Source organism: Sphaerodactylus townsendi, linkage group LG02, assembly GCF_021028975.2.
Source record: "Sphaerodactylus townsendi isolate TG3544 linkage group LG02, MPM_Stown_v2.3, whole genome shotgun sequence".
Classification (NCBI taxonomy): Eukaryota; Metazoa; Chordata; class Lepidosauria; order Squamata; family Sphaerodactylidae; genus Sphaerodactylus; species Sphaerodactylus townsendi.
Genome location: NC_059426.1, coordinates 163,707,391 through 163,732,383, shown reverse-complemented (window position 1 = coordinate 163,732,383; position 24,993 = coordinate 163,707,391). Strand labels below are relative to the sequence as shown.

Sequence of the window (24,993 nt, the reverse complement as noted above, 5' to 3'; positions counted from 1 at the left end):
ACTCATGAAAGCTATTGCTGCAATAAATTTTGTTAGTCTTTGAGGCTACACTGAACTCCTGTTTCAATTGTCCATGGATCATTGTGTTTGCTAGGCATTCTAATTTCTGTCATTCTTAAAGGGGCATATGGCCCTGCAGAGGTCGAGTCTGATATTTTTTTGAAACACTGGAACCAAACAGAAGCCAAGCCACACTGTTTCTGAAGACAACTAGGAAGCTGTTGGCCTGATTCTGAAGATACTTTTTTATCTACCATCCCATCTGGCTTGTGTTTCTTTGTAACTTTAGATGCAACTAGATCTGATTCAGTGGAGCAATTGACCAAGCGTTATTGTTATGCTCCTGTCTAAATGTCAGGTGACGGCTCAGTTCTGCAAACACTTATTGGTAAAGTGCCATATTTCTGCTGCCCAGCACTTAGCGAAGTTCTTCAGACTGTGGGGCAGAAACCATTTTGCTGAACAGGGGTTCAGAAAACACTCTCCTTTGAGGGAGAATAGGCTGCTAACAGGCCTGGAGAAAAAAAGTGTCCTGTCTCTTTAACAGAGGCTTCATGTGTAGAAATGGGCCAGTAAAGCTTTTCATGGCAGGGAGGTGAATGAAGTCACCTTGTATTGAACACCCCAGTAAGCATCTCTTAAAGGGACAGGACCTTTTTTTAACCAGTCCTGTTGCTAACCTGATGGAAGAGCTCCCAAGCTGGGTAGGATTTGCTTCCTATCTCTCTTGCATGCCACCCTTCACTCTCTCCCCTCTCCTCCCTCCCCTTCCCTTCCCTGCCACCCCTCCCCCTCCCCTCCCTCCCTCCACTAGGGTGAGTGGGCCATGTCCAGATGCCAGCCCCCTCCCTCCTCTCCCTTGCATGCCACCCCTCCCTCCCCTCCCTCGCATGCCACCCCTCACCTCCCTCCACTAGAGTGGGTGGGCCATGTCCAGATGCTGGGGCCCTCCTCCTCCCTCCCTCCCTCCCTTCCCTCCCTTGCTTGCCACCCCTCCCTCTGAGTACAAATTAACTTTCTCCAATGATGCACAAAGGATTCCTTAACTCTCTTTCGCTAAATGTGAACATCAATAAATGCTTTTGAAAGAACTATTTACGATGTTTCTTCCAGAGCACAAGCCAAGTGTTTTTGATACCCCTCCCTTACAAAAAGCAAAAGAAACTGTGACATAGTAAGAATTCTGCAAAAAAAACCTCCATCGCATTTTGCTCGGAACCAAAGGGGTTAAAAGGAAGTCTGTGACAAATTAGTTGCTGACCCGCTCTGTGCTGCACCTGCTGAAAGGCCTTCTTCACATTAAAATTCAGGAGGCGGTGGAGTTGTTCACTCTGTGTGCCCTTAAAACAGCAGGAACCATTTCAGGCAACCACTACAAGAGAAGTCACAGGAAAAACCCACAGTAACCACTCCAAAAATCATCACCACTCATGCAAAGCAAAGCTTTTATTTGGAGGGGGAGGTCTTTAAAACACACAAAAAAACCCCAGTAAGTTTTAGACGCATGCTAAAAAGCAAAAATGAAAAATAAATAAAAGACATCCTTAATGTCTCTGGCTGGCATCTCCCGAGATGTGCAATCTACTGGGCCCTGAAAGTATGCCCCTTTGGAATCATTGGAACTGACAGATGTCAGATGCCAAAAATTGGATTTTAGGAAGAAATGTTCTGCTTATTGTTTTGATGAGGTTTGTGCAGAGAGGAAGTTCATCATTCTCACGACTCTTAAGTCGGACTGGCTCCATTCCCTTCAAGCTTGTTTATATTCTAGCCATTTAAAAAAATCATTGTCAGATGAGCAATAAATGCGGAAAGGTCAGGCAGGGGAAGGCCCTTGGGATAAAGCCGCTGGAGGCCAGCCACTATTCCGCCCCAGTTTTGCGACTCTGTGCTATATGCGCATATGCCAACGAAAGGCGATCCTTCATGCATCTGATGAAGTGGGTTCTCGATAAAAGCCAACCAGCAAGAAATCGGTTGATTCTGAAGATGCAACAAGAGCGCCCGGAAAACCCATTTGCGGCATCTACTATCGTGTACCCTTCGACTCCATGCCTGCAAAGTAGTGGTTAAGAGGGTGGAATTTGGGGAACTGGTTTGTTTCCCCACTTCTGCCCATGAAGCCTGCTGGGTGACCTGGGGCCAGTCACAGTTCTCTCAGAACTCCCTCAGCGCCACAGAGGTGTCTGTTGCCGGGAGAGGAAGGGCAGGAGTGGCTGTGAGACTCCTCGCAGGAGAAAAAGGTGGGATATAAATCCAAATGCTTCCTCTTGTTTACCCAGAAGCGAGCTTGGCTCCATCCAACAGGAATTTCTCTCCAAGTAAGAATGCTTTGGATTGCAGACCCTTGGGCTCAATCGCCCCCTCCCTCCCCTCTCAAAGCATCCCACCTGATAGCAAAATGGGGGGCATTAAAGAAAATGGGCAAGAACAAACGGGGGACCCCCCTCCTCTTTTCCCTCCAATGGAATGAATGGAATATAAATACCAGCCAATGGAAAGGCGGCTTTGGGTGCCTATAAAAGAGGGCAGAAGGCGGGCGGGGAGAGTTCAGTCCGGGCAGGTCTGTTGGGGAGCGCAGACGGGGCGGCACGAGGCTCAAAGGGGGGACTCATCCAACATCCAGGGCTGGTCCTGCGGCTTCTCTGACGCTCCCGGTAAGTGCTGTGGGAGCTGCGGCGGCTCCCTTCAGTGAACCAGATGGGGCTCGAAGGGGGCGTTTTGGAGATACGCCGGTTCGATTCCTGCCCCCCTCCTCCTTTTTATTTTTAAAGGGGAGGCCAGAGAACTTCCTTGTGCGTTTTCAGAGGACCCTTTTGGGTGGGTGGGTGGGTGGGTGGGTGGGGGAGCGATGCTGGCGTTAAAGCCGGGGAGTGGGGAGAAGACAGAGCAGCAGCTTATAATAGGGACGCCGCGAAGCCTCAGGGAAAGGAGGAGCTGGTGTTCATCTCCTCCTCGGATTTGGTCCTTTTTTGGCTAGGGCTCGGGGGTCCGCGTGAGCCGCCCGCCCCCGCCTACACCCAGCTCCGCGGGCACTGAGCAGGACCTTTGCAGAGTCGCCTCCCTCGCCAGGGCTTTAAACCAGCAGAGGGGACGGGTTATATAATGGAGGCGCTTGCATTGCATCGCCGGGCGGTGCGGCGCGGCGGGGCTGGGCAGAGGGAGCTCTTTACCCGGAGGTTTGCAGAGCCCGGGGGATCCGGCGGGAGGTTGCCTTCCTCGGGGCCAACGGGTCTCCTCGGAGGCGGGGGACGAAGAGGCTGCGGGCTGGCATCTCCGGGCGAGGGATCTGCAGTTGGGTCCTGGTCTCCGCGCGTGCAAGGACAGAGGCGAGCGCGGGGGGGGGGGGCGAGGGCACGGGGGGGGGTCCGGGCTGGCCGAGCAGCCGCCAAGCAAGGGCTAGTGCCCTGAAAGGCAGCGCCCCTGCTTCTGCTCGGTCTCCGGGCGCTTCTCCTTCCCTCTGGCGTCCGGAGCCGAGAGATGCAGGCGGGCAAAGCACCTGCTCCTGCTGGCCCTTCGCCTTCCCCCTCCTGCAAGCCGCAGCCCGGAGGGAGAGGCGCGGCGGCTCTCCTGCAGCAGGGCGGGCTCTGGCTGGCATCTCCCGAGCCGGGGGGGGGGGGGGGCTCTGCAAAACGCAGCGCAACATTTGCACAATCCCCCCCGAGGCTGCTTCCCCCCCTTGCCTTGAAGGTGACCTCTGGAGACCAGGAAAAGGGGACGGGACCAGGCTTCCCATTGCTGTGCCATTGCTGCATGGCACTGACCTTGGGCAAATCCCTCAACTTGGCTTTTGGACTTCCTGCTGCGTTTCCTAGCTGGGGTGCGTGTGTGTCTGAAACCTGGCTTAGCGGCCAGCCAGGAGGGCAAATGTTTGCCCGGTGCCTGGCCGTCCTCTCCGCCCACCGGCACCCAGCGTTGATCTGGGCAGGGCAGGCCTCCGGCAAGGTGACCTTGCTTCGTCGCCGGGCTTCTTGCCGGAGGCCACCTGCCGAGCCGATGCCCGGGAGGAGGCGAGGTGACGGGCTTTCCCTTTCTTCTCCTCCTCCTTCCTCAGCTCCTTGCAGCCAGGCGCCCGCCATGCCATTCTCAAACAGCCACAACCTCCTGAAGATGAAATTTTCGGCGGAGGACGAGTATCCGGACCTGAGCACGCACAACAACCACATGGCGAAAGTCCTGACCTTGGACCTCTACTCCAAGTTGAGGGGCAAGCAGACTCCCTGTGGATTTACTGTGGATGATATCATTCAGACTGGGGTGGACAACCCAGGTAAAAGGACGTGACCGGGGGTCGTCCTCCTCAGAGCCCGGATCTGGTCTCTCTCCATGTTTAGCGAGGAAGTGCTGCTTTGAAAATGGCATTGGGAAAGAGCTCCTTCCGCCCTCCGAAAATTATAATTTTCCCCACCTTCTGAGCTGGTTTAAATCCTTGGTGCAGAGAGCTTGTCCTGCCGGAGTGCAAAAAACATGAACAGGTGGACAGTCCAGGCGTTGTCAAATGCCCCCCGCCAAATTGTGTAAGGACTCTGCTAAATTGATACTTTTTTTGCTTCATCTTCCCCCGCCAAAAAGTCAAGCAATCTCATTGAATTTTTAGTGGCACTTCTCCAGTAAACGAAACATGGAGGGGGATTGGGTGCAGGTGTGATGTTGTATTGTCTGTCTAACACTGCAGTCTTTCTGTCTCTCTTTTTTTTGTTCTGTTTTGTTACTCTAGCGGTATCAAAATGGCCCCCTTTAATAACCAGAAACTACCTCCGGATGAGGAATACCCGGACCTGAGCACCCACAACAATCACATGGCTAAGGTCTTGACCCCGGAATTGTACCAGAAACTGAGAGGCAGGAAGACCCCCAGCGGCTTCACCTTGGATGATATAATTCAGACTGGGGTTGATAATCCTGGTAAAAAAAAATCCCCTTGAAAGCAAGCCTTGGATTTCACTGATGTGCTAGCAACTTCTCTTTTAGGTCGACCCTGGCCGTTCGAAGGCCTTGCTGGTGGCTGCGGGAATTCAGAATAGCCTGAATCTGTGGCCATGATGGGGCGTGACCTTTCATCTCCCCTCCGCGCTTGTAACCCATCCCTCTTTATATGACCAGCGATGTTCATGAGGCACAAATTTGCTGAATTTGGTGCCAGCTGAATTGCCTGGCTGCTACTTGTCATGAGACTAAATGGAACCTCCATTTTCAGAGGCAGTATACCAGACGTTTAAGGACAGAAATCGGGGAGGGCTCTTGTGTTGATGCCTTGAATGCTAGAAACAGCTTGGGGAACTGAATGGACTCTCCCTCCCTTGGCCTATACCCGTGGTGGCGAACCTTTGGCACTCCAGATGTTATGGACTACAATTCCCATCAGCCCCTGCCAATTGGCCATGCTGGCAGGGGCTGATGGGAATTGTAGTCCATAACATCTGGAGTGCCAAAGGTTCGCCACCATTGGCCTATACCATGTTGGCATGGTTTTGCATAGGAAAGTATGTGAGCTGGCAAAGGGGGGGGGGGTGTTGAACCTCATCCTGCACTGCTCTGTAGTGGTGTTGGAGGTGACTGTGACCTGTAGTCAAATTACCGCCAAGCCAAAATTCTGTACTACCTTCTCGAGTCTCGGCTTTCAGAATAAGCCTTGTATGTTACCATCCCGGTTGCAAAACAGTTCCGTGTAACTTGAATCTTGCATATTCATAACAGAAGCGAGTCCCTTACATCACCAGAGCAGAGTTTAAGGAATAGCACCGTTCTGTGTGAGGTCAGCAGATATCCAGAGTGTAGAACTTAAGAGTGGAATTATTTTTACGTCAAGTTTCTAGTCCACATGGCCCTATCTGCTGAAATCTCAGGAGGCTTTCGTGCCGGAGGTCGCTCTCTTCCTGTCCCCATTCTTTTTGCAGTTTTTACTATTTTACAGAAGTGGAATTGTGCCCCCAAAAGTCTCCTCCCACTTGCATAATGCATATTAGTTGCAGAACCTGGATTATCTGGGGCAGAACTGTGTGCTTGGCACAGCGTATACAGCCCTGGATATGAGCCAGCACAAAAGGGCGTAGGGGAAAATGTGTGTGTGTGGGGGGGAGTCTTTATGGTTTGGACAAATTGTCCCAGTGATCTATGGAGCCGGCCCATTTGAACCTGCTGACACAAGAGGACAGCTTTAGGTCTTTAAGAAGAGCCTGCATTTGAAATACCAATTTATTTCAGGCTATTAACATAATCTAATTGGCTTGACAAAGAATACGAAATAAAGCCATACCTGGGGGGTTTATTTCCTCTTTTTAAAAAGCCTCCTGATAAGCAAGCCTTTTGTTACTTCACCTGTTGGATTTAAATAACCCCGGATTTGTCATTAGAAGAAGTGAAGATTGGGACGGTCACATCTATAAATCAATCATTTGTTTATGACTTAAGTATTGAGTTTATGTACGCCAAGGTGTAGTCTCTGTTATAGCATGGTGGGAACAGCAGTCTGAATATTACCCAATACAGCTACCAAGCCTTGTGCTAGAAGTGGTAGCTTAAGCTGTTTTAATTTCTTTCATTTTAAAGAATATTGCTTTCTACAAACCTTTGCACAAAATCTTACCACGCTGTGCTTTCGGCTAACCCAACTATGGTGCATTTGCAGTTCATAAAACTTCAAATGTCAAAATGGTACAGCCTGTCTGTTACCTGCTGCTATTTACCTTTTTTTGGGAGTGGAGTGTCCTCCAGATTTCTGCATCCGCCCAAATCTTTCTCTCCTGGCTTGTCCCTCCTAAAGGCCATCCCTTTATTATGACTGTCGGGTGTGTGGCTGGCGACGAGGAGTCGTACGAAGTGTTTCGGGAGCTCTTCGATCCCATTATCGAGGACCGCCATGGGGGATACAAGCCTTCAGACCAACATAAGACGGACTTGAATCCTGATAACCTACAGGTAGAGAAGACTCTTTAAAAACCTGCGAATGTTTAATTCCCCCCCTTCCAAAAATACCATCCCCTGATCTAATCTTGCATCTTGATTAACCCTGCGTATGCTTGAAATCTCTAATTACATGGCAAAAGTTTGGCAATGTACAATGTACTGTACAGTGTCAACCATTGGCACTTTGATGTTTGGCAATAGTTTTTGAGAAAGGCCTTAGTTTTGCAGAGGGGCTTCTGGGGAGGTATCTGATAGGAGGGAGGAAGCAAGAAAGCCATTCTCTCTGGGCAGAAATCCTTCCAGGTGTAGCAGTACTCCAGGGCGTTCATGCCAATGTCTCGCTAGCTAATCTTGTCAGCAACCAGCTTGTCTGGAAATACAGTCTCAAGAGGTGTAAGGACTAAGGCCTATAGCCAGTCATCAAAAGTGATCTTTCCAAGTCTGAGATCATCAGTCTAGAACTGGAGCGGCTGAACACTTAAAGAAGAAATCCGTGATTTGGGTCAGCAGATGTGGGTGGGTGCAAATACTGGGTTTTGGCTCCGCTTCGTGTCGCCTGCAGTGAAGATCTTTTGGCAGGTACCACCAGTAGGTGCCTTTCCAGAATAGTTCCTCTTAAGTGGTCATGTGATGCCGGTGGAAAGAGACAGATGCAAATTAAGCTTCTTTGCACGCGACGTCTCTTGTCTGTCAAATGCAACATGAGCAGTCTTCTTTCCTGGCTCCCAAGTGTAGTAGGCTTGTTAGGTAGAACCATGTTAGAAGGAGAAGAAGAGTTTGGGTTTATGCCCCACCTTTCTCTCCTGTAAGGAGGCTCATGCTCCATTCCCTTCCTCTCTCCACAACAGACCCCTTGTGAGGTGGGTGGGGCTGAGAGAGGTCTGTGACTAGCCCAAGGTCACCCAGCAGGAATGTAGGAGTGCAGAAACACATCTGGTTCACCAGATAAGCCTCTGCCACTCAGGTGGAGGAAAGGGGAATCAAACCCGGTTCTCCAGATTAGAATCCACCTGCTCTTTACCACTGACACCACGCTGGCAACTATAATTATTGATGTCACTGTAAAGAAGTGGCAGGCCTAGAAGAAATGCAGGAGCTTTCTCTCCCTGTTTCCAGCCTTGCAGCAGGAAAGATTGAGACGGGCATACTGACTCCTCTTGAGGATGCTAAGAAGGAAAGGTGCCCTGTTGTCCTCTCTGTGTTGCCTGCTTGGGGGCTGCATTGGAAGATGCTACTTCCCTCTGATAAACTACATAACTTTTGGGTGTGTGTGGGAGAACTAGAGCATTAAGCAGTTACTAGTTGCTGGGGTTGCTAGCTGGGCTGAGTAGGCAGGACGAACAGCGGGTCACATTTTGAACTCTCCCGAAGGGGCGCTTCATCCACTGTCCTTAGTCCGTTCCAACGTCCTTGCCAAACAGGCTTCCACACGTTACAGTGCATCAGCATCGTATAGTGGTTAAGAGCTGGTGGATTCTAATCTGGAGAACTGAGTTTGATTCTCCACTCCTCCACCTGAGTGGCAGGGGCTTATCTGGTGAACCAGATGTGTTTCCGCACTCCTACATTCCTGCCGGGTGACCTTGGGCTAGTCATGGTTCTCTCTGAACGCTCTCAGCCCCACCTACCTCACCAGGTGTCTGTTGTGGGGAGAGGAAGGGAAAGGAGCTTGTAAGCCACCTTGAGTCTCCTTGCAGGAGAGAAAGGTGGGATATAAATCCATTATGTTCTTCATGAGAAGCAGATGCTGTACCAGGGAATCCCAGACTTCACCCTGTGTGGAGGGCTTGGCCACAGTTAATCAGGAGTGGGGCCTTCTCCAGAGCTTCATAACCAGCTTTGCTTTTGAGAAGCTGGTATTGCTTCAAGAAGGGCTTCCCAACCTTTGTGAACTTGTGGACACCTTTGGAAGGAGCCACAACAGAAGGCAGAGCCAATTGCACACAGAAAGCCCAAACGCATAAGAACATAAGAACAAGCCAGCTGGATCAGACCAGAGTCCATCTAGTCCAGCTCTCTGCTACTCGCAGTGGCCCACCAGGTGCCTTTGGGAGCTCACCTGCAGGATGTGAAAGCAACGGCCTTCTGCGGCTGTTGCTCCCGAGCGCCTGGACTGTTTAGGCATTTGCAATCTCAGATCAAAGAGGATCAAGATTGGTAGCCATAAATCGACTTCTCCTCCATAAATCTGTCCAAGCCCCTTTTAAAGCTATCCAGGTTAGTGGCCATCACCACCTCCTGTGGCAACATATTCCAAACACCAATCACACGTTGCGTGAAGAAGTGTTTCCTTTTACTAGTCCTAATTCTTCCCCCCCCCCCCCCAGCATTTTCAATGAATGCCTCCTGGTTCTACAATACTAGAACGCAGGGGACCTGAGGAATAATTAAAAACAACAACAACAATAATGCTGGGAAAGGGGAGTGTGAGAGAAAATAACACCCACCCACCCCGCTGGTGTTTTCTGCTGAAACAATGTTATTTTAATTTGTGCAGCCAATTGGCCCCATTCACTTTCCAAAAGTATTTGGTGTACACCAGGGAAGGTGTTGGAAGGTGATGTGCGCCCACAGGCACTGTGTTGGGGACGCCTGGCTTAAAGACTCCAGTGGTAACGTGCCCCCTTTCCCTGACAAGAACATGGACGAGATGGTTTTCCCTCATAAGCAGCTCTATACGGAGGAGGCAGTGAACTGTCGGCTGAGGACTGTGTCACCTGATCTGTGAATTAATCACTTTGAGGGAAGCTGCAGCTGCAAAACTGAGCCGGATGATTTTGAGCTTTGCCAAATCCTCCTCTGTTGCATTCATCAAATGCAAAGCCTCTCATAAGTAGGCGGCTCAAGGCAGGGCGTTGCTGTGGATCTTGGGGGGGCCCGCGCACTGCTTCAGTTTTTCCCTCCTTGTCTCTTGTAGGGCGGTGATGACCTGGACCCCAACTATGTCCTCAGTGCACGAGTCCGAACTGGCCGCAGCATCCGTGGCTATTGTCTCCCCCCTCACTGCAGCAGGGGGGAGAGGCGTGCGATTGAGAAACTTTGTGTGGAAGGTAAGTTGTTGCTTGTCTATGTGGTTAGTGCATGGTTAGAAGAAAAAGAATTTGGATTTATATCCCCCCTTTCTCTCCTGTAAGGAGGCTCACAGTCTCCTTTCCCTTCTCTCCCGTCCCCACACAGCAAACCCCCTGTGAGGTGGGTGCGGCTGAGAAAGCTCCGAAGAACTGTGACTAGCCCAAGGTCACCCAGCTGACCTGTGTTGGAGTGCACAAGCTAATCTGGTTCACCAGATAAGCCTCCGCAGCTCAAGCGGCATGCCCAGTTTTCCAGATTAGAGAGCACCTGTCTTAACTGCTACACCACACTGGCTTGAGATAAAGTTGCAGGCCTGATAACTCTTAATGAAACAAAAGGTTGCAGGCCGATTCTTCCTCTTTGGAGGTGCCTGATGCTACAACCGGTAGGCAAACATAAGAGGCTAACTGACCAGCATTTTTACCATGAGAAAGCTTAAAGAACGTCATGCTGATTTGATTTATGGAGTTCCTGGAGAGCAGGCTGCTGAGTTACAGGGCTTGTCATTTTGGAGCTGACTGGTAAATGCCCTGCAGAGATGTTTTTCTAACACCTAGGTGTCAAACTCGCAGCCCTCCAGATGTTATGGACTACAGTTCCCATCATCCCCTGCCACCATGATGCTGGCAAGGGATGGTGGGAACTGTAGTCCATAACATCTGGAGGGCTGCGAGTTTGACACCTGTGTTCTAACATCTAGAGCTTCATTTTACCATACTCTAGGTTAGTGGTGGCGAACCTTTGGCACTCCAGATGTTATGGACTACAATTCCCATCAGCCCCTGCCAGCATGGCCAATTGGCCATGCTGGCAGGGGCTGATGGGAATTGTAGTCCATAACATCTGGAGTGCCAAAGGTTCGCCACCAACTCTAGGTATCCAAGCCAGTGGACTAAAATTCAGGGCTTTGTGTATCCTTCTGTTGCACAAATCTCTGTCCTTCTTTCAGCTCTGGCTAACCTAGAAGGAGATCTGAACGGGAAGTATTATGCTCTGAAGAACATGACGGACGCGGAGCAGCAGCAGCTCATTGATGACCACTTCCTGTTCGACAAGCCCGTTTCCCCTCTGCTCTTGGCCTCTGGGATGGCTCGGGACTGGCCCGATGCCCGGGGCATCTGGTGAGTAACATTTCTTAGGGACGGTTCCTTCCTAAGGGAACTGGATATGTCTACAGCAGGGGCCATTGAATTCAGTACTTAGTCTCAGGGAGTTGAAATGGAGTCTACAGTGAAATGGTCCTACCCAGTTTGAAGTCCTGTATGTGTGAAAGTCTTTTGGATCAATTTCAATGCAGCCAGTCCGGTATGTTGATTCTCATTGGGGGGGGGGGGGGGACATCCCAGCTAAAGAAATATGAATTTGTGCCTCTGGATGCCCCTTGGTTTGACGTTCCAGGGGCTTGTTATATTGTTTTGCTGGCTATTGTTGTGTTGGGGGAGACAAGTCCAGTGAGATGCCAGACTCTTGTTTATAAAATGCCTGCTTTTTTTTAAAAAAAAGAGGAATGTATTCCAAAAAAAGTGTAGTTGAATTTTGTCATACTGAACACACTTCAGGTTGAAACGTGGTCAGAAGAAAGAGTTTAGTGCAGTCGTAGATTCAACATCCATTTGGTATTTCCATAGTGAGTGGCTAGAGCTAAATTATCCCCAATAAGAAAGTTCTGGAGTTTACTCCCATCACTCAAACTAATCATGAATTGACCATCTTCAAATAATTGTAGGTAGAGTGTTGGATTAGGTTGGACCAGGTTCGAATCTCTATTCTGCCATGGAAGCTTGCTGGGTGAACTTGGGCCAATAGTGTACTCTCAGCCTAACCTACCTTACAGGGTTGTTGTGAGGATACAGTGGAGAAGGGGAGAATAATGTATGCCACTTTTGGATTCCTGTTCAGGGGAAAAGGTGGGGTATAAATGAAGTAAATAGTTGGGATGACAGCTTTTGAATTTTCCTCTAGTGAAAAGTATAAGAGATTCTGTCTTTTTGGTCAACAGGCTCTCTAGGCACCTCCGTGGTACCAACCTGTTCCATGCAATGAATATAACTACTGGTTCAGGGCACAAGGAAATTTGTACCAGTAGCTAATCATGAGGCAGGGAAAGAGCTCTTTGTCAAACTGATGTTTTGCAACTTGGCAACAGCATTTGAAAATTGGAAGAGAGGATTGCAAATTGAAGGAGGGTGCTAGGATTTGGGGTTGGCATACAAAGGGTTACTCAGCTCCCCACCCTTTCTGGAACCTTTTTGAAGTCAGGTAGGCTGAGAAACGGCTATCTATTTAGAGCTGGAACACAGACACAGGTGCAACTATCCCTCTATGCCATGCTGGCTCTTGTTCTAACTAAATAAAGGTATTTCAGACTGCCTCCTGTCTAGAGTATTCATCACCCCCATATATAGTTTTTTAAAAGAGGGAGCAGCAGTGGTGTGGTGGTTAAGAGCAGGTGTACTCTAATCTGGGGAACTGGGTTTGATTCCCAGCTCTGCCACTTAAGCTGTGGAGGCTTATCCGGGGAACTAAATTAGCTTGTGCACTCCAACACACGCTAGCTGGGTGGCCTTGGGCTAGTCACAGCTCTTCCAAGCTCTCTCAGCCCCACCCACCTCACAGGGTATACGTTGTGAGGGGGGAAGGGAAAAGGAGATTGTCAGCCCCTTTGAATCTCCTTACAGGAGAGAAATGGGGGGGTATGAATACAAAATCTTCTTCTCTTTTAAAGTAATTTTGTAAAGAAGAATCTAGGTTCAAGCTTGTTCTCTAACTGTGCAACAATTCTGAAAAGGATTGCTTGTGGGCAGTCGCTCTTTCTTTCTTGGTGTAATTTCCCAGCGCTCTCTTTGGTAACCTTGAAATGCTAGCACAAAGTGCATTTACCGGTAGTGCTGTCCATGGTAGCTGGAAGCACACAGTAAGAAGCCAGAGTCTGGCGTGTACAAGTAAAGGACTGGAGAGTTCCAAAATCTACCGCTGGTTTTTTACAAGCAGTAACAGGCCTGTTTGAAGCACCAGTAGGCTGATTAAAGGCACAGGGAGATCTGAACCTGACTATTTAGAGTCTGAGGATCTGGATTTAGCTTTTCTCAGTGGTGCTAAAATATGTGAGCCTTCCTTGCTTACCCATTCGTGTGCTGAGAAGGACAACTTTGAATGTCATGCAAATGCTGGGTTTTGGAATGGTTCTGGGGTGATACTTTTCCTTCTGTCTTCTAGCCCAGTGTTGTTGGCACACAGATATTTGTTTCTGGGTCCCTCTAGGTCTAAAGTGATCGAACGTCACTGTGTACTTCCCTCCAGGGAGAAGGAAGCTTCACCATTTGGGGCGACTGCTCACTTCCTGATGGGAGCAGATGGGCCATGCACTTGGCAGGGACCTCTGGCAGGAAGTGGGCCTTGGCAGACACACAGCCATGCCAAGGGCTTGTGCCAGCCTCTTGTACCATGTCAACAGCTTTAGTATCACCAAAGCAAGATAGGGTGGGAGAGCCAGTGTGATGAGCAGGTGCGCTCTAATCTGGAGAACCGGGGTTGGTTCCCCGCTCTGCCACTTGAGCTGTGGAGGCTTATCTGGTGAACCAGATTAGCTTGTGCACTCCAACACATGCCAGCTGCGTGACCTTGGGCTAGTCACAGTTCTTTGGAGCTCTCTCAGCCCCTCCTACCTCACAGGGTGCTTGTTCGGGGGGGGAGGGAAAGGAGATTGTAAGCCCCTTTGTGTCTCCTTACAGGAGAGAAAGAGGGATAGAAATCCAAACTCCTCCTCCTCCTCCTCCTCTTCTTCTTCTTCTTCTCCTTCTTCTTCTTCTCCTCCTCCTCCTTCTCCTCCTTCTTCTCCTTCTCCTCCTCCTCCTCCTCCCTCTTCTTCCTCCTCCTCCCTCTTCTTCCTCCTTCCTCCTCCTCCTTCTCAGTCATAAGGTTGGCATTAAGTTTAGTGGATGTTGATTCCATTCTTCCTCCGCCCACCCAATGGAGGTCCAAGGGTGTTTTCATCCTTGCAGCAAGAATCCTGCGAAGTAGGTTAGGCTGTGAGAGTGACCAGCCCAAGTTCACCTCGTGAGCTTCCATGGCAGTCAGCGGGTCTCCATATTCCATAGGCTACTTTGATATACGCTGGACAATGTGCTTCCAGGGCGCTTTCGCAATTGTTTCTTATTTTTTTTTTCCAAATCCACTTGAAAATGATTGCTAGAGTGCATTGGAAGTGCGTCATCCAATGTAGGTTAAAAAAAACCCCTAGTGTCCCTCACCGTTTCAGCAAGGAATTGGGCCACGCGAGCCCTGGGGAAACTGTTCTGTGCTTGGAAATGATAGCTGAGTAGTGAACGAAGTGCCCAGTGGAGCATTCGGGTTGAGGAAGGCCGCTCAGAACTGCTTTGGGATGACTCATCTGGGCTGTGTTGGTATCACTGTCAAGGACTTGAGAATTCAGTACACGACACAGAAAACGAGAGCCAGCAGTTAGTTAGTGGTGGGCTCTAATTTGGAGAAATAGGTTCAAGTCCCCACTCCTTGCTGGGGTGACCTTGGGCCGGTCACAGTTCTCTCAGCCAACACAGAGGAAGACAGTGGCAAACCACCAAATGCTTCTTGCCTTGAAAACTCTACAGGGTTGCCATAAGCCAGCTGTGACTTGACTGCGTGAAAATAAAGAAAACTTGTACCCAACAGGCTACAATAACGACTTCAAAAATTAGTTCTCCCACTGGAGTAGCAATTTACTTATAAGTAACCGAAATAATTCTATAATTTTACAAACAGTAACAAAATGTTTTGGAAAAAATTGTTTACATTCTCCCATTGGAGTAATATATATATATATATATATATACACAAGTTAGAACGGCACGGCAATATAATCTAAAATACAACGATAACAGCTAGCCAGAATCCAGATAATTAACTGGCTTCGTTAAACTTCACGGCTGTTAAGGCAGGTCAGGGTTTTTTTCGATGTACAATCTACAATGTATTTTCAATGTATAATCAGGGAGGACAACGCTCTGCAATTAGTTTGTTCTTATGCCTCTCGAAATGTCTCGAAATGACAGCATGCCCAGACACAGAAGGAAAGTCACATACTTTGTCAAACTTAACATCAGGTGAACCAAAAACACCGAGAGAAATCCTTTCAGAGCCTAGTGTGGTTTGTGCCACCAGGTTAGTGCCAGCGTGCTGTAGTGGTTAAGAGCGGCAGACTTTAATCTGGAGAACCAAGTATGATTCGGCGCTCCTTCACATGAAGCCTGCTGGGTGACCTGAGGCCAGTGCAGTTCTCTCAGAACTCTCTTAGCCCATGAGCAGGCTGGCAATGGCTCTCTTGCTTTGAAAACCCTATGGGGTCACCATAGGTCAATATATTAGGTGCAGTTAGTTCTCCTCCTTAGAATATTATTAGGGAGTGTAGAAGAAGAAGAGTTTGGATTTATATCCCCCTTTCCTGCAGGAGACTCAAAGGGGTTTACAATCTCCTTGCCCTTCCCCCCTCAACAACAAACACCCTGTGAGGTGGGTGGGGCTGAGAGAGCTCTGAGAAGCTGTGATTCGCCCAAGGTCACCCAGCTGGTGTGTGTGGGCGTGCATAGGCTAATCTGAATTCCCCGGATAAGCATCCACAGCTCAAGCGGCAGAGCGGGGAATCAAACCCAGTTCCTCCAGATTAGATACACGAGCTCTTAACCTCCTACGCCACTGCTGCTCCTGTAGGTTAGATGCTGCACTGTAGGTTAGATAGGTGTAGCCAACTGTTTTCTGGAGTAAGTTGGGTAGTATTGTTAGGTTTATTTTACAGCAGTTACAGCTTTTGTGTAGAGTAGTTTAGCTCTATTGTGAGAATGTATTGATATAACGTTAATGTGTTAATGTATTGATATATTGTGAATGTATTGATACAGTGCGGCTGTTATCACTATTGGCTAACGCTAGGTCTGATGTGTTTAAGTCACCATCTGAAATGCCGCTTTCTATTTTGTTGTTGTTATGTATTTTCTGGTATTTATCCTGTTTAACGTATACTGTTGTGTTATGATGTTTGCTGCCCCGAGCCCTGCAGGAATGGGCGGGGTAGGAATCGAAGAACGAAACGAAACTGTGACTTGACAGCACTTCACACTCGCACACATTAATAACACAGAATACATTTTACAAGAGGAAACTGGCTTGGTGTGGATATTCAAACAGCTGGATAATAAAAGCCCGTTGACAATCTACAGCTGTCTCGGTTTATATCCCCTCTAGGCACAATGACAACAAGACCTTCCTCGTGTGGATCAACGAGGAGGACCACCTTAGAGTTATTTCCATGCAGAAAGGTGGAAACATGAAGGAAGTCTTCCACCGCTTCTGCACTGGGCTAACGCAGGTAAAGGAAGTGGGGAGGGTGTGTGTTTGGTGACGTGTTGCAGTTGTGCATTGCAGAGCAGCCTGCAGGAGCTTCAAAATGCTGACTTCGTGTCGGCTCTAAAAAAAACCGGCACAGCGGAAGCTGCTGTGTTTCAGATGGAGCTTTTGGCACGGTGCTCGTTCGAGCGGAGGGAGTCTTTCCAGTCAACAGAGCCCATTGTCCAGACCAGAATCTCTGTTCTGCACTGACCTTGTGTCTTTCCTCCTGAAAAATGGTTCTCCTTGAGAATCCCTAGTGGGATTTTATGCTTGAACAGCCCCTGGAGCATATTTGCATGTTTAAGACAGAGAGGTTGTATAGCACTGCTTGATAAAGTAGCGTTCATTTGATGCACGGAGGCCAGAGGTGTAGCTCTAAGGGGACAGGGGGGTGCACGACACACTGGGTGTGCGCCCCTGTGGGGGTGTGGCGAGGGCGCTCCAGGGCGGGGGTGGAGGACGCATCAGTACACTGGCCATTTTCCCCCCTTGCTACACCTTTGATGGGGGCAGATCTAGACTGACACTCTGATTACTACATCCCATTGGCATGTTTGATGCATGTTGCTGGACCTTGCATTCAGATCCTTGACAGTGCACTGTCCTGATCCTGGCAATTGGTCCATTGAGAGCCTGCAAAGCCCAAGTAGCGTAGGAGGTTAAGAGCTCGTGTATCTAATCTGGAGGAACTGTGTTTGATTCCCAGCTCTGCCGCCTGAGCTGTGGAGGCTTATCTGGGGAATTCAGATTAGCCTGGGAACTCCCACACACGCCAGCTGGGTGACCTTGGGCTAGTCACAGCTCTTCTGAGCTCTCTCAGCCCCACCCACCTCCCAGGGTGTTTGTTGTGAGGGGGGGAAGGGCAAGGAGATTGTAAGCCCCTTTGAGTCTCCTGCAGGAGAGAAAGGGGGGGTATAAATCCAAACTTCTTCTACCCCCCATTGCTGGGGTAATCAGAAGATGTAATAAATTGCCTTGTTCGACAAAGAGTTAAGAACATAAGAACATAAGAACAAGCCAGCTGGATCAGACCAGAGTCCATCTAGTCCAGCTCTCTGCTACTCGCAGTGGCCCACCAGGTACCTTTGGGAGTTCACATGTAGGATGTGAAAGCAATGGCCTTCTGCGGCTGTTGCTCCCGAGCACCTGGACTGTTAAGGCATTTGCAATCTCAGATCAAAGAGGATCAAGATTGTTAGCCATAAATCGACTTCTCCTCCATAAATCTGTCCAAGCCCCTTTTAAAGCTATCCAGGTTAGTGGCCATCACCACCTCCTGTGGCAGCATATTCCAAACACCAATCACACGTTGCGTGAAGAAGTGTTTCCTTTTATTACTACTAATTCTTCCCCCCAGCATTTTCAATGAATGCCCCCTGGTTCTAGTATTGTGAGAAGAGAGAAAAATTTCTCTCTGTCAACATTTTCTACCCCATGCATAATTTTATAGACTTCAATCATATCCCCCCTCAGACGTCTCCTCTCCAAACTAAAGAGTCCCAAACGCTGCAGCCTTTCCTCATAAGGAAGGTGCTCCAGTCCCCTCAATCATCCTCGTTGCCCTTCTCTGCACTTTCTATCTCTTCAATATCCTTTTTGAGATGTGGTGACCAGAACTGAACACAGTACTCCAAGTGTGGAGTGGCTGCAATGTTTATATAAAGACGACAATCTTTGCAGTTTTATTATCAATTCCTTTCCTGATTATCCCCAGCATAGAGTTTGCCTTTTTTCACAGCTGCCATACATTGAGTTGACATTCCCATGGAACTATCAACTAAGACGCCCAAATCCCTTTCCTGGTCTGTGACTGATAGCACTGACCCCTGTAGTGTGTATGTGAAGTTTGGATTTTTTGCCCCTATGTGCATCACTTTGCATTTTGCTACACTGAACTGCATTTGCCATTTCTTAGCCCACTCACCTAATTTATCAAGGTCCGCTTGGAGCTCCTCGCAATCCTTTGTGGTTCTCACCACCCTACATAATTTGGTATCATCTGCAAACTTGGCCACCACGCTACCCACCCCTACTTCCAGGTTTTCAGTTTTCAGCTGAACATTAGGAAGATCTTCCTGACAGAGTGGATCCTTAGTGGAATAGGCTTCCTTGGAAGGTGGTGAGCTCTCCTCCTTTGGAGGTTTTTGAGCCAGGTGTCCAGGGTAATGCTGATTGCCACTTTGGGATCAGGAAGGAGTGTTCCTGCAGGCCAAATTGGTGAGGGGTTCTGGAGGTTTTTCACTTTGCCTTCCTCTGGGCATAGAGCAGAGGTCACTGCAGGAGGGAGAGGTAGCTGTGAATATCCTGTGTTGTGTACGGGGTTGGCCTAGATGACCTTTGAGGTTTCTTCCAGCTCTGTTTCTATGTCTTTTCAAATGTCCAGTTTAGCATTCTGCCAGTGTGGTCTCTGCACTGTCGGGGCACTGGCGAAACCAGCCAGCTTTATCTCTGATGGCTGCTACTTCTAGCTGACTCGCACCCCACCAGCTGAATAAATGTCCCAGTGGTATTCCTAACTTAAAGCACTGAACTGCAGATGCTCAGGAGGAGAAATGAGTTGATTCCATAGTTGCTTCACAGAAAAATGTGGCATGTGCCTTGATCCCACAATGTAGGATGTCTTCTTCTAAAAGGGGGGGGGCAACTTTGCCCCCCCCCCAAATTTCTGGGGTCAAGGTGGAGTTGAAATTATCTGTGCAATAACCTGACAAAGGAAGATGCCATCCACACCATAGATCTAGTGGCGCAGTATCTTTTGGATGTAGTTTTGCTCTCTGCAAAATGGCTGAAGGTGTCTGCTCGCTTTCAACTTGGAAGCCTTATTTGCATCTAAAGTTACTTGCTACAGAGTTCATTTGAGGAAGAGAAGTCCTTCAGACATTTAGGTAAGACTTTTGGGGAAAGGAACTGGTTCTTCATGCTCATCTCTCTTTGTGCCTAGATTGAAACTCTCTTCAAGTCCAAAAACTATGAATTCATGTGGAACCCTCACCTTGGCTACGTCTTAACCTGCCCTTCCAACCTTGGTACGGGTCTCCGTGGCGGAGTTCATATTAAGTTACCCAACCTGGGCAAGCATGAGAAGTTCGGCGAAATTCTCAAGAGGCTGAGGCTGCAGAAACGGGGCACAGGTGAGTTGCAGAACTGGTGGGCTTGACCTGTTTTACGTTGCCTTTTGGGGTGAAAAGAACAGAGGGTGCATTGAATGAAGTTAGCACGGCCAATGTTTCTGCTGGAGTTTGTTAATGTTCAGACAAGCTGCGGTGTCTGTTCTTTCTCTGATGGTAGCTTGTTTACTTCAGTAACCTTGGCTGCGACAGTCTTTGTGTCTGGGGACCTGGGTTAAGATGCCATCCACACCACAGATCTAGTGACACAGTATCTCTTGGAGGTAGTTTTGCTCTCTGCAAAATGGCCGAAGGTGTCTGCTCGCTTTCAACGTGGAGGCCTTATTTGCATCTAAAGTTACTCGCTGCAGAATTCATTTGAGGAAGAGAAGTCCTCCTTCAGGCATTTGGAAAATGCTGGGGAGTTGAAATGGAGCCCAGCTGGGCCAATCTGTTGAGCACAGAGAAGGACCCATGAAATTCCTCAAGACGATGCCAATTTTAATAACTGGGATAAATATAGAACATCAGAGCTGTTTGTAAGAACATCACATAAACAAAGGGGTGAATTCCTACAAGCCAGTGTAATAAATTACCATGGAGATGGTTTATTTTGAGCCTTGGTTGATTCTGTGCTGGAGCTGCTTTAAGGCATGGATAGATTTTTTTTTTCCTGGGAGATTGTTAAGCTTCAAGTGTGTGGCTTGTGAAACTACAAAATAGGAGGCATGTAATCCTCCTTATACTGTAGAAGCAAGTCTTTCACCCTGCAAAGGTAATGATTGCTGCTATTGCTGATCTGGATAAACCTCTTGGCTGGAGGGAGCAGATAACAGAGACTCATGCAGAGACATAACAGGCAGCATCCAGAGACTATCCCTGCTCCAGTGGTTCTGCTAGAGGTGTGATGGGTTCTGAATGCCAAGACATGGCAAAACTGCCTGCTCCCAGCAGAGACTGATAAGAAGGCAGAGCTAGACCACAGCGGCAAGCAAGGAAGGAAAGCTGAAACATCTGCATCTAAACAATTCCCAAAGCATCCATCCACCAACTTGCTCTCACTTCTTAAGTAGTATCTTCATTGGCAGCTTTCCCCTCCCCAACATGTCCCAAAGCATCTAGCAACAAATATACAACTTAAATATCGTAATTAGCCAACAAGAACAAATTTTGTATTGTCGAAGGCTTTCACGGCCAGATTCAACTGGTTGTGGTAGGTTTTCCAGGCTGTGTGGCTGTGGTCTGGTGGATCTTGTTCCTAATGTTTCGCCTGCATCTGTGGCTGGCCTCTTCAGAGGTGTATCACAGAGAGAAGTCTGTTACACACTGTGTAAACATCCACTAAACATTCCCTTCTCACTAGACACAGTGCATAACAGACTTCCCTCTGTGATACACCTCTGAAGAGGCCAGCCACAGATGCAGGCGAAACGTTAGGAACAAGATCCACCAGATCATGGCCACACAGCCCGGAAAACTCACCACAGCCAGAAGAACAAATTATGTTTGGCCTGGTCCAGAATCCAGAGAGCCAGTTGTTCAAGGCCACAGGCAAGACCTAAGAGCCAAGAGTGCTCTGGCTAATAATCAAAGTTCATATGGTCTGACCATTCCAAAGAGATACACCTGAGACACAAAGTGCAAAATTGGAAGCATAGCACAAAATGCCGCAGGGATTTTTTCCCCTTTTTTCTGCCATCAAGTTGTAGCCAACTTATGGTGACCCCTGGTGGGGGTTTTCAAGGCAGCAAGTGTTCAGAGGTGGTTTGCCATTGCCTTCTTTCTGCATAGTGACCCTGGTATTCCTTGGTTGAATCCCATCCAAATACAAACCGGGGTTGACCCTGCTTTAGCTTCTGAGATAGGATGAGATCAGGGCTGGGCTATCCAGATCAAGGCAGTGCAGGGAATATTGAGTTAATATTTATTACAATTGACCCACATACATGATTTTTCAAAATTTTTATTTTAACTAGTTATGTTAAACAATTGGCCTCCATATATTTCCGAGGACATGAGGAAAAAGATTGCAAAGAAACGAAATGAGGCAAAACCCAGCTAAATCAAAGTTGGCTGCTAACAACAGTCTCTTCAGAAATAATTAAATATGCTGCGACGAGCTTTTAATGCTCCCTGCTTGTTTGTGTGGCCGTTGTCTTCACTACAAGGAACTTGGATGGATGCTGAATGTAACGGCAAGAATGAGAGCTTGTGGCGTTTCTGAGCAGCTTTTGCATGGGCTGCTCTTGCTCCTCCTTTAGCGTTTTGTTGCACTGTGTAATGTCTGAATTTCTCCTGTTGGGAAGCTCATGCTGACCATCAGTTGAGTGGCCTGGCAGCTGGGCCCCAGATGTTTTGCCGGTGACATACTGGTGCATCCTAATGGGTTCAGAATGTGAGCGGGAACCTTAACCTTGACTTTGCCATTTCCTCACCCGATGGCTGTGACCAAGCTGCTGGGTTTCAGGTTGGGGGTGCCTTATGGGTAAAACTCACTAGGAGCTCTTCTGAAGGATCCCAGATAGTAATGGGGGAATTATTGCCTATCCTTTTCCAGACTCTCTGTGTGTGCTTTCTTGCAGTCTGCCAGTTAACTATCTACAAGAAGGTCTCACTTGTGTGGAGAAGGCATTAAAAGGTACCTTCTCTGTCATTACAGAGAGGGTATCTTTTAATGCATTCTCTACATAAGTAAGATCTCATGACCCTGTCCTTAGAACTGTTTCATCAATGGGATGAGCTGTCCTTAGAACTGTTTCATCAATGGGATACTAGCCAAGGTGACTAAAGTAAACCTCTGAGTACCACTGCCAGGAGGTGACATCTGGGGAAGGCCTCCTTTATGCCCTGCTGGTTGTCCTCCAAGGCAACTGGTTGGCTGCTATGTGAACCAGGATGCTGAGCTAGATCAGTGGTTCTCAACCTTCCTAATGCCGCGACCCTTTAATACAGTTCCTCATGTTGTGGTGACCCCCAACCCTAACATTTATCCATTTTACAGATGGAGAATACTGATGCAGAGAGTCTTAGGTGACCCCTGTGAAAGGGTCTTTCGACCCCCAAAGGGGTCGCAACCCACAGGTTGAGAACCGCTGGGCTAGATGGACCATCCAACAGACCAGTTGATGGACCACTAGATGGTCCATTGAAGGACTACTAAATGTACCATCCAAAAAACCAGTTGACCTCATCCCAGATCTTAGGTTCCTAAGAGCTGCCAGCTGAGTTCCTGAAAATCTGTTTGCTGTTTCTTGTCATGTTGGCTGGCAGAATGGACTCTTTTCCAATTTCTCAAATAATATAGACTGTTGCTTTTATGGTTGCTGTGGTGGCCCTTGGAATTCATGGAAGATTTAGGGGAATCATAAATGCAACGTAGCCTAGCTGCGAAGTGCCTTTGCAGAAAGGAACACATTCTCATCACTTATCTTATTTATTTCATCTTAACCCAAAGCTAATTTCTGATAACAGTTAGGTCACAGGGCTGATCCTCGGGATTGTGAAAAGAAGTATTCAATCTACCACCACCACCACCCCATTTCCTTGTCTTGTTAAAAAAAATTATTTGAAGCAACTTGATAGACATACACACACACTCCCCCAAGAGACCCTGCTAATCTTTTGACTTGGAATGTCAGTTCTAAAACTTTACTTCCCCTTCTCACACATTATTACAAGAATCCTTTAAATAGTATTCTAGAAACAGCTGTATACAGCCATGGTGTGTTGGCCATGCTGGCAGGGGCTGATGGGAATTGTAGTCCACGAACATCTGGAGTGCCATAGGTTTGCCACCACTGGTATACAGTAATGACTCTGTCTCCCAAATTGATCTATATTCTGGCTTGTGTTTTGTTTTTTTAGGTGGTGTAGATACAGCTGCTGTAGGAGGTGTTTTTGACGTCTCAAATGCGGACCGCCTTGGGTTCTCTGAGGTGGAGTTAGTACAGATGGTGGTCGACGGGGTGAAGCTGCTGATCGAAATGGAGAAATGCCTTGAGAAAGGCAAGTCCATCGATGACCTCATCCCAGCCCAGAAATGAAAAGCACTTTAATTCCTACCCGTCCCGCCTGCCCACGCTTCTTCCTAACTTATTGGATGAATAATCAAACAAGAAGAAATGCTCCAATAAACAAAAAAAAACCCCTTCTATTGGAGTCAAAAAGAAGAGAAATTTCCACTTAGTAACACTTGTAGAGAAGTCTTCCATCCATATGTGTTAGAGTTTATTTTTTTGATGGCTGAGATGTCACTGACAAACTGAAATAAAACCATTGTTTGGCCTGACAGAGTTGCCATGGGGTTCTTAAATGGTGTGGTGTGTGTGTGTGTGCTTGCAAGAATTGGATTCTGGGTGATGACAAGAGGCAGGTGATACAGTAAGCCAAAACCGGAAAGATGCTACATGACCCATCAGCAGATCTTTCCAGCGCCTTTGTACACATACTGTCCTGATTTGCATTGGGGCCTTGTGTGGGAGGGTATCTATATGTATAAAAAGCTAACAGTAACCTTGTTAGTCATGCCCTAACGCCTAAACGACTGGACGGATTGCCCCCAAATTTTCACATGGCGTTCCTCCTTGCGGGCAGGTAGTCGGACCTTCAAATCGCCGGAAGTCCATACCTGAGCCAGGTAAAACGTCTTTTTCCTGGCGCACCAGGCCATGAGGATGGTTGTGTTTAACTGTCACCCTTAGAATGTTCATGCAGCATGTCTGTGGCCTGAGGGGTTGGTATGCCCTTACAATGTTCGCGCAGATGGCCAGAGATGAGCAGTGAAAACAGTAAATAGGTCATACTGTTAGGTAATATGAGTAGAAGTGAAACATGTACACACTTTGCCGTGTGAGACGTCAGGTGGGGTCCCCCCCCCCACATGCAGGTAACTTTCACTCTCTGTGCCTCACCCACTGCCACCACACAACACACATACTCTCATACACATCCAGCTCATCCTCACATACCTCACTCTGCCCTCCCTCACATCCAACCACCACTTACCCACTTCCTCACCCATATTTGCCGCAGCTCTCTTTTAGTAAAAGCGAGCTGGAGTTTGCCTTTTTCTTCTAAGAAAATCCACAGGGTGGGGGTGAACCAACACTACTGGCTCCGCTTCTTTTGCACGTGGCCCTTTACGAACCCAGGGAGCTGGCCTCGATCTGAGCGCCAGCACCACTCTGCTGCCTGACTGGGATAGCCTCCTTGCCCCAGTTCTGACTTACCCAAGCCAGGACTGTGCGTGTCAACCAGCCTCGTGGACAGAGGGATTTGCACTCTGGACAGTCCTGTTGTGGAATGGAAAGGGTTACCTTATACTAAAAAAACAAGACAGCACCATATAACGATGTGCATTGAAAAGGGAAAGAGGGATTCCATTTGACTACCCCAAAAGGCTATTCTGGGGATCATTGGACCTGCATGGACATCTGTGTGGGTTGCGGACTGTGATGAGAAGGACAATTGCCACAGCAACGCGTGGCCGGGCCCCGCTAGTTTGAGATAAGTGATGAGATGGGTTCAA

At 48.3% G+C, this 24,993-nt stretch overlaps 1 protein-coding gene across 3 annotated transcripts; it reads left to right on the top strand.

Annotated features, from left to right (window-relative positions):
* Nucleotides 1–2,530: 2,530 nt before the first annotated feature.
* Nucleotides 2,531–23,754, top strand: CKB (creatine kinase B). 3 transcript variants are annotated; one of them, XM_048485536.1, is made up of 8 exons: nucleotides 2,531–2,657; nucleotides 4,718–4,905; nucleotides 6,764–6,918; nucleotides 9,824–9,956; nucleotides 10,928–11,099; nucleotides 16,216–16,339; nucleotides 19,301–19,490; nucleotides 23,331–23,754. In XM_048485536.1, the coding sequence occupies exons 2-8, from the start codon at nucleotides 4,728–4,730 to the stop codon at nucleotides 23,507–23,509; spliced, it is 1,131 nt and encodes a 376-aa protein (XP_048341493.1). In that variant the 5' UTR covers nucleotides 2,531–2,657; nucleotides 4,718–4,727; the 3' UTR covers nucleotides 23,510–23,754. The 3 variants fall into 3 exon arrangements, with proteins under 3 accessions (XP_048341493.1, XP_048341492.1, XP_048341494.1); XM_048485535.1 differs by lacking the exon at nucleotides 4,718–4,905 and adding an exon at nucleotides 4,055–4,270; XM_048485537.1 differs by lacking the exon at nucleotides 2,531–2,657 and adding an exon at nucleotides 4,078–4,173 and having other exon boundaries at nucleotides 4,809–4,905.
* The last annotated feature ends 1,239 nt before the right edge of the window (nucleotides 23,755–24,993 follow it).